Source organism: Crotalus tigris, unplaced genomic scaffold (assembly GCF_016545835.1).
Source record: "Crotalus tigris isolate CLP2741 ecotype Arizona unplaced genomic scaffold, ASM1654583v1 scf7180000019024.823168, whole genome shotgun sequence".
Taxonomy (NCBI): domain Eukaryota; kingdom Metazoa; phylum Chordata; class Lepidosauria; order Squamata; family Viperidae; genus Crotalus; species Crotalus tigris.
Window position 1 is genome coordinate 170,458 of NW_024097334.1, and position 17,115 is coordinate 187,572.

Consider the following 17,115-nt stretch of genomic DNA (forward strand, 5'->3'; position numbering starts at 1 on the left):
ACACACACACATACATACACACACACACACATACACACACACACACACTAAAAATAAAAGTAAAAATATCTTGGGAATATCCATACTACTAAAACAATGATCACCAAGAGAATGCTTTAAGAGAATAAAATTACATACACACACAGGTAAAAAAAGGATATATGCAGTGTTATCTTCATTTTAGATGTCAAAAGGGTCTCTCTCTGTCTCTCTCTCTCCCTTCCTCTCTATCTGCCCTTGGTCTGCCACTCCTCTTCCCCCACTCTCTTTCTTTCTCTCTCTCTCTCTCCCTCCCTCTCTCTCTCTCTCTCCCCCCCCCCCGCTATCTGCTGCTCACCTGGCAAGCTTCAACCTGTTGTCCAACAAGCTCAGGGGTAAGCAACCTCGTCTCTTTTATGACTCATGGACTTCAACTCCCAGAATTCCTGAGTCAGCCTAGCTAGCTCTCTCCTGCCCTTCCTGCTTCCTGCAGAGACGCAGCAAAGGGAGGAGCTCCACCCAGTAAGCTTTTCAGCTCCTCGGAGAACACTGTGAGTGCACTCTCTTTTACACATACACACACAAAAAACACAAACACACACACACAGAGAGAGAAAGAGAGAGAGAGAGACAGAGAGAGAGAGAGAGAGAGAGAGAGAGAGAGAAGCAGGGAAGCGCACTTGCCTCTCTCTGTCTCTGTCTCTCTGCAAAGGCAGAGGAGGCTGGGAGCCACAGGGGAAGGCCCGGAGCCGCAGGTTGCCGACCTGTGGCCTAGAGAGAGCTGTAAAGCACTGGGAAGCTGTATATAAGTCTAAGTGCTATTGTTATTGCTATTTCTCTAGGAAAGTTTTATTGTGGGGACAATTTCAATGGCAAATTTACAGACGAGAGCAGTAAGCAAATATGTAAAATATAGCATACCTCCTGGAATAGGCCATAATGGATTATTATTACAAAAATCTATATACTACTAAAAGTCTTGTTCCTGTAATCTTTAACTGAACAAAATAGTGCATCACAGGGCAACTAAAGTACCTCAAATAGGTAACTTACAGAATAGATCTAAAATCTACTGTGTTTCCCCGAAAATAAGACCCAGACTTATTTTTATTTATTTTTTGTCTCCAAAAACGGCACCAGGTCTTATTTTCGGGGGTGGGTGTCTTTTCCACTCATCTCGCAGCAGTGGCATCGACAGCCCCAGCCAGCCAGCCCACTTCTTCTGTAGTTGAAGAAGCAGCTTCATTCTGCAACTGAGTATGGAGCTCTGGCCTGCATTTTGCAGTCAAAAGCCTTTCTGAAAGGCCTTTGCAGCCAAGAACTGAGCTACAGATTGAATCCATAGCTTGGTTCTCGGCTTCAGAGGCCTTCCAAAAAGTCCTCTGACTGCAAAATGAAGGCTGGGGGACACCACAGAAAAAGTGGGCCAGCGAGGAGAAGCAGGTGTCAATTCATAAGAGGCCTGGTAAGTGGGTATGGGGGGCAGGGACAGGTCCACCCCCCCACCCCAGCTTGATTTTTAGGCATGCACCTCGCCCCAAAACTAGGGCTTATTTTTGGGATAGGTCTTATATTAGGCCCACCCTCCAAAAATCTAGCTAAGGTTTTATTTTCAGGGTAGGTCTTACTTTTGGGGAAACATGGTAGGATCCATGACTCCTGTAGAATTGAAATGTGTCAAATGTTATAAAACATTTTATGACATCAATATTATCATGAAACAGTCTATGATATAATAGAAATATAAAACATTTCCTGTGCTAATGTTTGCCTGTGCTATAGTTCAGTATGGGCTATTTTCAAGGCAAATAGAACTCTGAATGGATCCCAACTTTCCCAGTGAAGGCAATGCATTAGAAGCCCTGTCGCTATGGAAGGCATTGAGGAATCTAGTAAGAAATATCTCTGAAACAACGGCCCAAAAGAACACAAGTTATCTAGCTGGTTATATAACCAAGTCTTTGGGAAAGGATTACAAAAGAAATCCAAGATAATCTGAAACTGCTATGGAGGGTCAGTATGGTCCAATGGTGGGATTCAGCTGGTTTGCACCACTTAGGCAGAACCGGTAGCTAATTTTTTGTTGCCCAGGCCCAGAACAGACTTCCGGTAGCAGTATCCACACAGAGAACCGGTTGTTCACATATTTGAATCCCACCACTGGTATGGTCCCAACGGAATGATTATTTCAAGACCAATCAAATTACACAATTATTCTGAGAAAAGAGAAATAAGCAAATGTAAGACACAAGATATGGAGAAATGAGAAGTCAGCCTAGCTCAAGAATAACAGCCAATGTGGAAACGTGCATCAATAATGTAATCACACAACTGCTAAACTACTGAATGTCATTAAGGCAGGAGTATCAAACTTGCAACGTCATGTGACATGTCGCGACATATGGCGACATATGGCCATTGCCAATGGGGTGGGTGTGGTTTTTCTATGATGCATCCAGTCCGTGGGCCGGCAGTTTGACACCCCTGCCTTAAAGATAAATATTTCTCACCTTCATCACTTTTATCTAAATTTAATACATTTATTTAACTTTATCCTTCCAAAAGTGGTATGATGACCTACAGTTGAAGACCCTCTCCTCCCACTCCAAAGATTCAGAGTTCAATCCTAGGTAGCAGCAATGTTTCTGTCCTCGGATGCAAAGAAAAAAATATCTGCTGTGAACTCCTTGGGGCGTCAAGAAGGGCATCCGGACAGTAAATGCTCAGCTCCATCCAGCCACCCTGACTCTACCCGGAATTTAAGAGATTACAGGATTGTTTTATTTAACTTTATCCTTCCAAACCCTGTTCTCATTTGAAAATAGAAAAGGGAGAAAATGAGATACAGGACTGGACATCTTAGGTGTAGTGATGATACCCAAATTCAAAACTGCAGAAGAACATATAGAATAAAGTATACAGTGAGAGCCCTATTGAACATTTTCGGTCCCATGAAGCTAAATTTATACTTTGACAGACAAAAATGAAGGAACCAAAGAGCAAGCCTAAACAATCTAAAGGCACCAGAGAATAATCATCCAGGTGTAAGACAGACTCCTCAAAATAATCAGGTGCTGTGCTTCCTAAATTTATTTCCAGCTGCCAGTCTTTAGAGCTTCCAAACATGCATACAAACATTTAACAAAAGGATCCATTATCCAAGAACACATGGAGGTTTTTCACTGAGAAAACCTAAAACTGGCTAAATCTTTATTTGGACAGACTGTATAAAACACATAGAAACTATTATTCTTTTTTTTTTTTTTTGCATTTTCTTATAGGGTAGTAGTTTACAGCTGTCAATATGGGCTTCTAGGCCATACATGGAAAAATAAAAAAAATCATTATTTTAGTAAGACTTAAATGTAGTAAGTCCATGAGTATGCTATCTATATTATTCTATGATCTCAGTAAATAATAAAAATGACATGTATGCAACTTTATAGCACTGAAATAATCTAGAAACAAATTTATGCTAGTCTTATTTAAAATGATAGAATGCACAGAAATATCTGTTGTATAACATACTAAAATTGAGAAGTGTTTTTTTTTCTTTATTCATATCTACTTCAATGGCCAAAAAACATATGTGCAGTAAAGGCATCATCCAACAACAAACATTTTTATTTTTCTTTGTATCCCATCTTTTTTTTTTTTTTTACAAATAACTCAAAGTGGCAAAAATATCCAATACACTTTCCTATTTCCCCACAACAATCCTGTGAGGCAAGCTGGGCTGAGAACAAGTGACTAGCCCAAGATCACCCAGCTGGCTTCCATGGCTAAGGTGGGAATAGAACTCAGAGTCTTCCACTTTCTAGTCTGGTGCTTTAACCACTTGAATTATCACTTTACTTGCTAGACAAATAATTTGATTTACAATTAGTTGGCATTGCAGGTTTAGAAGAACAGACTTGCAGAGGACTGATAACCAAGCTATCATAATTTGGAAATTAATTATAAAGCACCTTAGAGATAGAACTTCCTGAAATATTTTATGGGTGTTACTGATTAACTTTACACCATAGGTAAATTCTTGTACCATTTAACAATGTAAAGCATAACTGCACAGTGAATTTATAGGACAGCTTTCAATTATTGCAACTACAATTCAGGCTGAGAGATAAGTGAATTAACATACATATATCTAGGGCAGCACTTGCATCTTTAAATGAACAAGAGCTCCTCACTTCAGTTCCCTAATAGCCTGTTCCTCTCTGCCATGCAGTCTTCTCATTTGCTCAGCCAACCATTGTCTCACCCATCAGCCATGAAACGTCACTGCCCTTCTACACATTTCCCACTATATCTCCTCTGAGTACAGCACTAGAGCAATCCCTCCTCTGTAGAACCCTTTAATTTTGCTTCCTTTATTATCTCCTGTGTGCACACACACGTCATTTTATTTGTATTACCTACACCCAGCCTTAAAACTGCCTGCGCTCCTGCAATGTTACTCTATTTCAGAAGGTGTGTATGGAGCACGGAAAGGCTGATGAGATGGTAAGGAATCCATGTTTCATTTTATCCCATAGTCTGTTCACTTACTTTTTAAGATACAAGTGTATTGCTCAAAATAACCAATCATGAACACCAGACAAAACCCAGACTGATATTACTGTAAAGACTTACATTAAATAAAGAACGATTGGGGGATTTTCACACACACACACACATGTCCAGTACACACAGTTGTTGAATAAGCGTAAGATAACTAATACTACCAATGCTAGGACTGAAGGATGTGGGGGAAAAAAAACCTTATAGAAGAACATATGTTTCTCTTCCTCCTGTCACTACTGCCACTTCTTGACCAGGAAACCTTCCTTCAAAGAGTAGCACAGCATCCCACTCGCACACTGGACTCTTTTCCAGATCTTGTAAAGCTGGGTTTTGATTATTCATAGTTTCCTGTTGGGTTAGCGGCTCCTCCATTCAGCTTTCCCAAATGGTGTTAATCTACCTGCACCACCACCCCCAACACACACACACGCACACTCTTTCTCTCTCTCTCTTCCCATCCTCAATATGATTTCCTCATCCTCCTCACCGGAGATACTGAGCGCAAAGCAAGCTCATCCTCCGCTGCCGCCACCGCCGCCTCTCGCTGCCCGCCCGTCCACGCCGGCCCCGCGTCGGGGTCTACAGCTCGGGCCCTTCCGCAGCCTGGGAGCCGCAGCCGCCGCTGCTGCCGCCTCCGGCCGCCGCCATCGTCCCGTGTCGGGCCCAGGCTCTTCCTGGAGAAGGAGGAGGCGGGAGGCGGGAGGAGGGAAAGAGGTAGCAGCGAGGGGAGGAGGAACAGTTCCGCTCTCCGCCTCCTGACTGGGGAAAGTAATTCTCGCGAGACCCGCTCGAAGTGCCGCCCTCCGCGTTCAAGGCTGCCGTCGCCTCCCAGACTCGTGCGGATCCAGCGGCAGGTGCTTGACTACAAGTAGGCGAGCCTCCCAGTCAATGCCTCCTTTTCCACCTTCCCACCCTCACTTCCGGGCGCGGCCCAAGCTCAACGAGACCCACTTCCGTCTTAGTGCGCAGCGAAACCCTTCCCTTGTCAGCTCGGGGCCCGCGAGGCGGCCTTCTAATGCGACTTTCCATTGGTTATGCTGCTGTCATAGCAACGGGGAATGCGTGCGAGCGGAGGAGGGGGATGAATAGTCGTGTGCTGTATCTTATCGCCATGGTAACCGTCGCAACTACTCTAGCGCGCGCTCCTTCCCCAACTCCCATCTGGAAAGTCACCAGCTGCCTCTCTGTCTCTCTCCTAACGCCCGCCTGGCAGTTTATCTCTTAACCTGTGCGAAAGTATCTTTCACCACCCCCCGCCCAGAATAAGTGGAATTCATTTCATAGGATTGCTCCAAGTCTGCCGTGAGGCTCGCACCCGTCCGAAGGTTCAAGGTGCCGATCTGGAAGAGCCGATTTAGTTACGTTTGACGAGATGCTGGCCTTTGAGCTACGGGATTACTGGCGGCTTTTCTGACTGTTTCTGAAGTCGCTTTCCATCGTGGCCCCCAGAGTTTTTTTTTTCCTTCTGCATGTGGCAGCTGCCGCTTGGGAGTGCCAGGAAGAACCGATGAAATAAAAGTAGAATGCTGCATTGTCTAAACTTGGGGTACTTGGATCCTGCCAAAATCTCTGCCTATTTGGAAAGAGATTCTTTAAATAAAGGAAGTGGAAGGAGGCATGCTGCGGAAGAAATTGCCAGCTTTTAGCATCAATGTCAAGAATGCTTCTAGATCTTAAGCAGTGCCAGGAGTCTTTCCTGGAAAGTACAGTAGAAGATGACTTTGGCCCAGTCCTTTTGTGCATCCTTTATCTCCCTCCCACACACACACACACACCAAAAAAGGAGAGAAATGTATTCTGGGAGTAGTAGAAGATATATTGGGGAGAATTATGAAGGTGGTGGGCATTTCCTTCCTCCCTCCCTCCCTCCTTCCCTCCCTCCTTGCTGCCCAATTTGCAAGAACAACTCTGAAGGAAAATTGGATTGATTAAAATGTAAAAATATCTTTATATAACTTTTTTTACATAAAACAAGAAAGCCAAAAACAAGACTGACAACAGCAAAGAAAAGCAAGATTTTTAACCACAAAGAAATGTAATGTTTTTGTCAATCATTGGTCTGTGGCAGCTGGTATTGATACTTATAAACAATGATCCTTCAGATGGAAATATTTATTTTAGAATATTTCTAATCTTTCCTCTGTAGATGTCTCCTCCATTAATATAATATAATATAATATTATAATATAATATAATATAATTAATATAATAATATAATATAATATAATATAATATAATATAATATAATATAATATAATAATAAAGTTGGAAGGGGACCTTGGAGGTCATCTAGTCCAACCCCCTGTTCAGGCAGGAAACCCTATACCATTTCAGACAAATGGCTGTCTAGTCTCTTCTTTAAAACTTCCAGTGTTGGAGCATTCACCGCTTCTGAGGCAGGTTGTTCCACTGGTTAATTGTTCTAACTGTCAGGAAGTTTCTCCTTAGTTCTAGGTTGCTTCTCTCCTTGATTAGTTTCCATCCATTGCTTCTTGTCGTGCCTTCAGGAGCTTTGGAGAATAGCTTGACTCCCTCTTCTTTGTGGCAGCCCCTGAGATACTGGAACACAGCTATCATGTCCTCCCTCATCCTTCTCTTTGTTAAACTAGACATACCCAATTCCAGCAACCGTTCCTTATATGTTTTAGCCTCCAGTCCCCTAATCATCTTTGTTGCTCTTCTCTGTACTCTTTCTAGAGTCTCAACATCTTTTTTACATCGTGGTGACCCAAACTGGATGCAGTATTCCAAGTGTGGCCTTACCAAGGCATTGAAGAGTGGTATTAATACTTCATGTGATCTTGATTCTATCCCTCTGTTAATGCAGCCTAGCACTGTGTTGGCCTTTTTGGCAGCTGCAGCACACTGCTGGCTCATATTTAAATGATTGTCCACTAGGACTCCAAGGTCCCTCTCACAGTTACTACTATTGAGCAAGGTACCTCCTATACTATACCTGTACATTTGGTTTTTCTTGCCTAAATGTAGAACCTTACTTTTTTCACCATTGAATTTCATTTTGTTAGATAGCACCCAGTGTTCAAATCTGTCCAGATCCTCCTGTATCCTAAGCCTGTCTTCTGGAGTATTGGCTATTCCTGCCAGCTTGGTGTCGTCTGCAAATTTGATGATTTCTCCATCTATCCCCTCGTCCAAATGATGAAGATGTTGAAGAGCACTGGGCCCAGAACAGAGCCCTGGGGCACCCTACTACACACTTCCCTCCATGTGGATGTGATTCCATTGAGGACCACATGCTGAGTACAGTCGGTCAGCCAGCTATGGATCCATCTGGTGGTGATGCTGTCTAACTCACATTTTTCTATCTTATCAAGTAGTAGGTTGTGATCTACTTTATCAAATGCCTTACTGAAGTCCTTTTTTGAAGATGGGAACTACATCAGCTCTTTTCCAGTCCTCCGGTAATTCCCCAGTGCTCCAGGATCTTTGAAAAATACAGTTCAATGGTTCTGAGATCACATCTGCCAGTTCCTTGAGGACCCTGGGGTGTAATCCATCTGGTCATGGTGATTTGAACTCGTCTAGGCTGGACAGGTGCTCACTTACCGTTTTCTTGCCTATCTTAACTTGCGTTTCTATTCTGTTTTTATGGCACTATTTTTGGTAGGTTGGTCTGTTTTTTCTCTTTGTGTAAAGACAGATGCAAAAAACTAGTTAAATAGTTCTGACAGAATGATCTCAATTCGAATCCAAGGCAAACCATTCAATATCACAATAATCCAAATCTATGCCCCAACCACTGGTGCTGAAGAGGATGAAATTGACCGGTTCTATGAAGCCCTACAGCAACTTATAGAATTAACACCAAAAAATGATGTCCTTATCATCATGGGGGATTGGAATGCTAAGGTAGGAAGCCAAAAGATAACCGGAATAACAGGCAAGTTTGGCCTTGGAGTACAAAATGAAGCAGGGCACAGGCTGATAGAAGTTTGTCAAGAGAATACAATGTTCATAACAAACACTCTTTTCCAACAACCCAAGAGACAGCTCTACACATGGACATCACCAGATGGTCAACATAGAAATCAGATTGACTATGTGCTCTGCAGCCAAAGATGGAGAAGCTCTATACAGTCAGTAAAAACAAGACCAGGAGCTGACTGTGGCTCAGGTCATGAGCTTCTCGTTGCAAAATTTAGGCTTAAATTGAAAAAAGTAGGGAAAAGCACTAGGCCACTCAGGTATGAACTAAATCATATTCCTGATGAATATACAGTAGAGGTGACAAATAGATTTAAGGAATTAGATCTGATAGACAGAGTGCCTGAAGAACTATGGATGGAAGTTTGCAACATTGTACAAGAGGTAGCAACTAAAACCATCCCAAAGAAAAAGAAATGCAAGAAAGCAAAATGGCTGTCTGAGGAAGCTTTGCAAATAGCTGAGGAAAGAAGGGAAGCGAAAGGCAAAGGAGAAAGAGAAAGATACACCCAATTGAATGCAGAATTCCAGAGAATAGCTAGAAGAGATAAGAATGCCTTCTTAAATGAACAGTGCAAAGAAATAGAAGAAAACAACAGAATAGGAAGGACCAGAGATCTCTTCAAGAAAATTGGAGATATGAAGGGAACGTTTCTTGCAAAGATAGGCATGATAAAGGACCAAAATGGCAGGGACTTAACAGAGGCAGAAGAGATTAAGAAGAGATGGCAAAACTACATAGAAGAACTATACATGAATGAGCTTAACATCCCAGATAACCACAATGAGATGGTCACTGATCTCGAACCAGACATCCTAGAATGTGAAGTGAAATGGGCCTTAGAAAATCTGAGCAACAACAAAGCTAGTGGAGGTGATAGTATTCCAGCTGAGCTATTCAAAATCTTAAAAGACAATGCAGTAAAAGTGCTACACTCAATTTGCCAGCAAATTTGGAAAACTCAACAGTGGCCACAGGATTGGAAAAAGGTCAGTTTACATTCCAATTCCAAAGAAAGGAATGCCAAAGAATGTTCAAACTATCGCACCATTGCACTCATTTCACATGCTAGTAAAGGTATGCTTAAAATCCTACAAGCTAGACTCCAGCAGTATGTAAATCGAGAACTACCAGAAGTACAGGCAGGATTTCGAAGAGGCAGAGGAACTAGAGATCAAATTGCCAACATACGCTGGATCATGGAGAAAGCTAGGGAGTTCCAGAAGAACATCTACTTCTGCTTCATTGACTATGCTAAAGCCTTTGATTGTGTGGATCACAACAAATTGTGGCAAGTTCTTAAAGAGATGGGAATACCAGACCATCTTATTTGTCTCTTGAGAAACCTATATGCGGGTCAAGAAGCAACAGTGAGAACTGGACACGGAACCACTGATTGGTTCAAAATTGGAAAAGGAGTCCGGCAAGGCTGTATACTGTCGCCCTGCCTATTTAACTTATATGCAGAGCACATCATGAGAAAGGCAGGGCTAGATGAATCAAAAGTTGGAATTAAGATTGCCGGGAGAAATATCAACAACCTAAGATATGCAGATGATACCACTCTAATGGCAGAAAGTGAAGAGGAACTAAAGAGCCTCTTGATGCAGGTGAAGAAGGAGAGTGCAAAAGTTGGCTTGAAACTCAACATTAAAAAAACCAAAATCATGGCATCCGGCCCTCTCAATTCCTGGCAAATAGATGGGGAAAAAATGGAGGTAGTGACAGATTTTATTTTTCTGGGCTCCAAGATCACCTCAGATGGGGACTGCAGCCAAGAAATTAAAAGACGCTTGCTCCTGGGAAGAAAAGCTATGGCAAATCTAGACAGCTTACTGAAAAGCAGAGACATCATCCTGCCAACAAAAGTGCGTATAGTCCAGGCCATGGTTTTCCCAGTTGCAATGTATGGCTGTGAAAGTTGGACCATAAGAAAGGCTGAGCGCCAAAGAATTGAGGCCTTTGAACTATGGTGCTGGAGAAGACTCCTGCGAGTCCCTTGGACTGCAAGGCGTTCAAACCGGTCAGTCCTAGAAGAGATCAACCCCGACTGCTCTTTAGAAGGCCAGATCCTGAAGTTGAAACTCAAATACTTTGGCCACCTAATGAGAAGGAAGGACTCACTGGAAAAGGGCCTAATGCTGGGAAAGATTGAGGGCAATAGAAGAAGGGGACGACAGAGAATGAGATGGCTGGATGGAGTCACTGAAGCAGTAGGTGTGAACTTAAATGGACTCCAGAAGATGGTAGAGGACAGGAAGACTTGGAGGAACGTTATCCATGGGGTCGCGATGGGTCGGACACGACTTCGCAATTAACAACAACAACAACAACAAGTTCTGCTTTCTCCCTGTTGCTTGTCACCTTCTTGCCACTTTCCCCCACTAATGGACCAATCATTTCCTTCACTTTTTCTTGTTTTTTATATTTTGAAAGAAGCTTTTTTTGTTATTTTTGACTTTGGTCACAAACCTTAGTTCATTTTGAGCCTTAGCTTTCCTCATTTCATCTTTGTAGGCTCAGGCTATTTGCTGATATTCTGACTTAGTTATGTGCCCCTCTTTCCACTTTCTATACTTGTCCTTTTTATCTTTCAATTTATCAGAGAGTTCTTTATGCAGCCATGCTGGTTTCTTTTGAGAGCTGTTATTTTTCCTCTTTGTTGATATTGTGCTGGACTGGGCTTTTATTATCTCGCTTTTCAAAATTTCCCAAGCTTCTTGAGTTGTTTTCCCCTTGAGGATTCTCATCCATGGAATCCTTCCCAAGCCCTCTCTAAGTTTATTGAAATTAGCTCTCTTAAAGTCCAAGACTCTAGTTTGACTGTGTTTATTGCTTGTGCTTCCATAATGTTGAATTCCAATATTGCATGATCACTTCCTCTCAAGGTGCCTGTGGTTTCAACACCTTCTATCATTTCATCTCTGTTAGTGAGAATTAGATCCAAAATGGCTCAGTGGTTTCTATTTTAAAAAAAAACATTTCAGAGGGGTTTTTTTTTTTAAATTGATTGTTCTATGATTTTATAAAATGCAAATAATATATTATAGAATATAAATGATGGCTGAATATAATGGTATTTATACAGAGGAAACTGGAAATTGGTAACACTGATGATTTAAATAAACCTTGAAAGATTTCATTTTAGCAGTAAATAGTTACTATGCATAGTTATCTAATAAATTATTATAGTACATTTTATATAATTATGTTTTTAACCTGTGTTTTGTATAAGTGAGAGCTGCATTTTTCATTATATTTGTCCATATAAAGCCTATGTCTTCAGACAATCTTCTTATAAGGTGTAAGTGCAATTTGGTCTTCAATCCATTGGGTGAAAGGAATTTATGTTTCCAATGCTGCAATATTGGCATATTTGGCCATAATAAAGGCACAGAGAAGCTATTTACAATGTCTGGTTGTTAAATTCCAAGAACTAGATATGTGGTTCAAGAGAATATTATTGTCTGAAAACTTTAGCTTTTCTCACACAATTACATTTATATAATTCAGTACTTTTTCCCAAAATTTAGTAAGTGTAAGACATTATAAAAGTGTGTTTTAAAAAAGCATTATCCTTATTACATCTCCAACAAAATTCTGTTTTAGACAGTCCTTTTCTACACAAACATAATAGACTTTAATGACTTCTAAATATTTTTTTATGTACATCATAATTTGAGATACGTTAGCACTCTTGCTATAGAAGGTAAAACATTCTCCCATTGTCTAGGCCAGGGGTAAGCAACCTTGGCTCTTTTATGAGGTGGACTTCAACTCCCAGAATTGGGCTCAGGAACTCTGGGAGTTGAAGTCCACGAGTCATAAAAGAGCCAAGGTTGCCTACCCCTGGTCTAGCCAATGTAGGAATCTCTAATTCTTTATTCCATTCCTTTCTAAGCATCTGCATCTCAAATTGATTTTTTGATAACAAATATCTATAAAAATTAATAGCAAGTCTTTTTAATTTTAAAGTCCTAGTTCTGGTGTCTCAGAAGCTAAAGTGTTGCAGATCCAAACAATTTGTATTCAATTGAGTTGTGTACTACTGCATAAATCTCTGTATGTTGTTCAATAACACATGCCAAGGGTTCCATTCAAATATTAAAAAGCAAAGGTGAAAATGGTCGTCTTTGTCTTAGTCCTCTAAATAGTGGGAAAGTAGAAGAAAGTATGCCATTAATCTTTTCTTTAGCTATAGGTGACTCATATCATATGATGAGCCATTTTACAAATTCCAAAGGAAATCTGAACCTGTTCAGTCCATATACTGTTCCTATCTATCTATCTATCTATCTATCTATCTATCTATCTATCTATCTATCTATCTATCTATCTATCTATCTATCTATCTATCTATCTAACTTTTCCCCCCTTAGTGTTCTTGATACTTCTACAGATTTCCTAGACACTTTAAACAGAAGTCCCTTTTTAGAAGATCCTCTTTAAACTAGGGCTTTTCAACCTTTTCATCCATTGTACCACTTTTAGGATATGGCAATATCCGAGTACCACCAGTCGCCTAGCAAGGTGTCAAAAACGTGATGACCCCCCCCCCAAAAAGGAAAAAAGTGATAAAGTACAGGTAGTCCTCGACTTACAACAGTTTGCTTAGTGACTGTTCAAAGTTACAATGGCACTGAAAAAAATGCCCCCCCAAGCCACAGCCGAGCAAGACACCTACCTGCCCTCCTGGCGGCGCTCTTCCTCCTGTCCGAGGTTTTCATTGTTGTGAGCATTTCTGTTGAGGATTGGCAGCCGGGGTGGAGTGGGGGGGTGTTTGGTTTTTATTCCCTCTGCCTGCTGGGTGATTTCAGCAGGTTTTGGTCACTTCACATGACCCTGGGACACTGTGACCATCATAAATATGTATCAGTTGCCAAGAATCTGAATGTAAATCACAAGACCCTGGAGATGCTACAACATTCCAGCTGATCGGCGCTTCTTCTGGGCTCAGCAGAAGCCCCAGGATCAGTGCTGAGCTGCAGCTGATTGGTGCTTCTTCAGGGCTCAGCAGAAGCCCCAGGATAAGCGCCGAGCTGCAGCTGGAGCTGGCGCTGATCCTGGTGCTTCCACTGAGTCCTGACAGTCCTGAAGAAGCATCGATCAGCTGGAAAGCGGCACTGATCCTGGCGTTTCTGCTGAGCCCTGACAGCTCTGCAGCTCCAGCCATCTCTTGCTCAGGCTTGTGCAGTGCTGACACCGGTTCAGCTCATTCCCCTCCCTCGCTACTACTTTTCTAGGATGGTCATGTACCACCTGCCAAGTGCCAATGTACCACAGGTGGTACTCGTACCACTGGTTGAAAAGCCCTGCTTTAGACTATCTGAGTAATGCCATCCTGTTTATATTCATGAACTTTGAGTGTTCCAGTGTTGTTGAAGTTTTTATTTCTGTGGTTTTCACTTTTCAGTCCTAAACTCTACTTGTTGCTGAACTGTAATAAGCATTTTTATTCTGTTTCTTGTTTTCTTCAGATTGAAGAAATTGTTATGGGTATGAAGGTCACAAAATACGAAAATATGGATACTTTTATAACAATACCCACTATGGTTATCATTTTGTGAGAACATTGCATTAAATTCTTAATTTTTCAAATGTTTCTGCTTCCCCAAATGGTTTATCTACCTTCTCAATTTATATTTTCCATTTGGGACAAAGAAATGGAGGTTAATAACACTATTGCCTCTGTGACCTGTGAGATTTTTTTTTTTTTTACTCTCTGCTCTTGCACCATTTTAATTGGTTGCTTTGCTATCCTGGCTAGAAAGCTGAAAAATAATATTTTTGATAGTAAGCATTGATTATTGTATCAGGACATTTCCTATAGACTCTCATGAATTCATTTTGTTGAGGTATCATAGCTTTGCCTTACAGCAGAATACTGTAAATAGACACAGTAGCTAGACATTAGTGTGATTCATTAATCAACCATCCATCTATTCAATAGTTACTGAAAGCTAATTTTTTTTCAAGTTTTGAATTCAAGTTGGTAGTGGTCTCCATGCCATTTTCTCATTTATCTCATTCACTTCCACATTTCTATAGAGGGGAGAGAACTGGTAACACAGTTTAACATTTTAGAGTGGCACAGGGCATCCATTTCTCTTAATTCCAGATATTTTTGTAAGAAAAATCATAGCAATCTTGACCAACTCATCTTTATTTGTAAACTATGAGCCTAACAAGATATTACATGAATGTTCCATGATTGGTATTTCCATATCTTTTTTCCCCTGTGGAAATCAGCTGCACATAAAAGTGATAGAAGAATATGGGCATGTAGATATAATTTCTCGTCCCTGTATGCACAAGCTCTATGTGCCAGTTTTAAAGCAGAGCTTTCTGAGAGCTAAGCTCATTTATTTCTGGCTCAGCTATGATGCAAGATTGAAGCCACAGCAAAGCTAGTTTTTATCTTTGCCACATTATGAAATGCAAGTCAATGGAGCTAACGGTGGTCCTGTTCACAGTTGGTGAGACCATCTGTCTCTCCACACCTTTTGACTCCTGCATTTTCTCCATTCTAACTAGTCCTTGAAAGAAAAAGGTAGCTGGATAGTTTTGTAGCTGAACTGTTATACTGATCAGACTTTTTAAAATATGAACAAATGCAACAAAACATGAAATAAGGACATGGATGGGACTGAGGGATATATTAGCAATGCATTTCATTTCCTTCTATGGAATTAGAGCTATAGTCGTATTTTATTCCAGGATCTGGGACAATTGAGGGCAAGTAGATAATTATCAGATGTAATTTTCTACTTATTCCTTGTGTTTCAAGGCTGGCAGCAATGTGGACAGCTATGCGTCTCTTTGAAAGTCTCCCCGTGAATTGAGAAATGATGGCAAATCATTGTTTATGAATGTATATGAATGTATATGAAGTTTATGAAGTTCATATTGTATATGAACTTAAGTCACTGACTTTCCAATGGAAATCCCTTTATTACAAAGAAATGTATTAGCACCCAAGTGTGCCTGTGCTGTTCCTTCCTTCTCCAAGCCAACTAGAAGCTTCACAGGGAAAGTGTAGGTAGACAAGGAAGAAATGGAAGTTGTAAAATAATTTTAAATCATACATTAATGTCACTCTCTAAATATCATATGGTCCCAGGCACTCCTTGCTTGTACCCTCCCAAACCATTAAGAGAACAGAAACCAACTGCTGTACGATTTAATACAAGTCGGAAAGTATTTTCTGCTGTATCACAGTTTTAATGCAGAGCATGAGGCAGCTTTTTGATGCACATGCTGTGACAATTTCACTGAGAATACTTTCACAGTGCAATGTGATCTATGCCTCATTTCAAAATCTTTTGTAGAGTCATTACCTATCTCTGATTTAAAACTAATTATGGTTGTAGTGCTGAATATCCTTAATATAGATACAGAGTTCATTAAATTATTATGAAAAATTTATAATTTTTTAAATCTTGGCACATCCATGCTGGACTTGGATGAGAAACTCTTTTGTCCCAGCTCACATTTTGCTATACAGATAGCATACCTTTTTAAATATGTCGCACTGGCAAATAGGAATGTCCGTATCTGTGGTTTTCTATTGTTAAGAGACAAACTAGAGTTACTGAGACATTTGTTTAAATCATGATCAATAGTTTAGATAAAATCTATGTTAGTTTCTATACTAATATGTCCCAATCTGTTGCTCTTTAGATGAGTTAGTTTACAACTCCTCTCATGATTTCCAACATTTATGGAGATATCACCATTTTGGGAATGACTCATACAGACTGACTTGCAGATCATTAGAATGTCCAAATCAAGTTTCTGGAAGACTATGGGGATCTCACAAGCAGGTTTTACCATTGAACAATTAAATGAGCAGTTTTCTGCCCCTCTTTGCTGCCATCTAGTGGTGGTCTGGTTTTTTTGCAGCCCAGATACAGTATTCTTGTTCCCTTTCCTGATTCACTCACAAGTGGAAAGCTGAAGCAAAGAAAGCAGGAATGGTTGCTGAAGGAGCCTCTAAAAGCTCTGCATCCAGGACTGCTGCTTGAACACCTAATACAGACATGTCAAACACAAGGCCTCGGGGCCGGATGCGGCCTGCAAAGTGGTTTCATGTGGCCCACGAAGCCATCCTGGAAACAGTGAGGGAACAGCCCCCACTGCCTTGGCCCTGGCCCAGGCCAGCCGGGAGCCAATGTACAATTTTGTGGTGGCCATTTATGCTGAAACACATTCAATGTTAGCTCCACAAGGCCATCTGGAAACAGCGAGGAACCAGCCCCTGCCGTGTCGGCCCCGCCCCCTGGGTGCATGCTGGAGAGGTGTCACTCTTTGTGAGGAATGAAGAAATGCACCATCACCTGGACGTGGCCAGCAAATGGCCTTCGCCTACTTCACATATCCGGCTTGATGGGCTCCGGCAGAGGGGTTTCAGCAGGCAGTGAGGCTCCTCCAATAGACCATGCCTTGGCACTTGCCCCAGTCCCACCCCCTTCTGCCAGAGACCCTCAGATCTGTCCCACTCCTGCCCAGGCCCCCACAGGCACCCTTGACGCGAACGATGTAGAGCTGACCATACCCACCCAGTAGGCCACATTCACTCCATCCACGTCCACCCAGTAGGCTGCACCCACCCGGCCCCCTGAGGGCAA

General features: G+C 41.5%; 1 protein-coding gene across 2 annotated transcripts in view; it reads right to left on the reverse strand.

Moving 5' to 3' along the window:
- SMG7 (SMG7 nonsense mediated mRNA decay factor) overlaps positions 1–6,660 on the reverse strand; it is a 74,135-nt gene extending 67,475 nt beyond the window's left edge. For both annotated transcript variants that reach the window (XM_039358548.1, XM_039358549.1), the window contains exon 1: positions 5,030–6,660. In XM_039358548.1, coding sequence (XP_039214482.1) covers positions 5,030–5,058 — 29 coding nt within the window. In that variant the 5' untranslated portion in view covers positions 5,059–6,660. The remainder of the gene's footprint in view (positions 1–5,029) is intronic.
- Between the last annotated feature and the right edge of the window lie 10,455 nt (positions 6,661–17,115).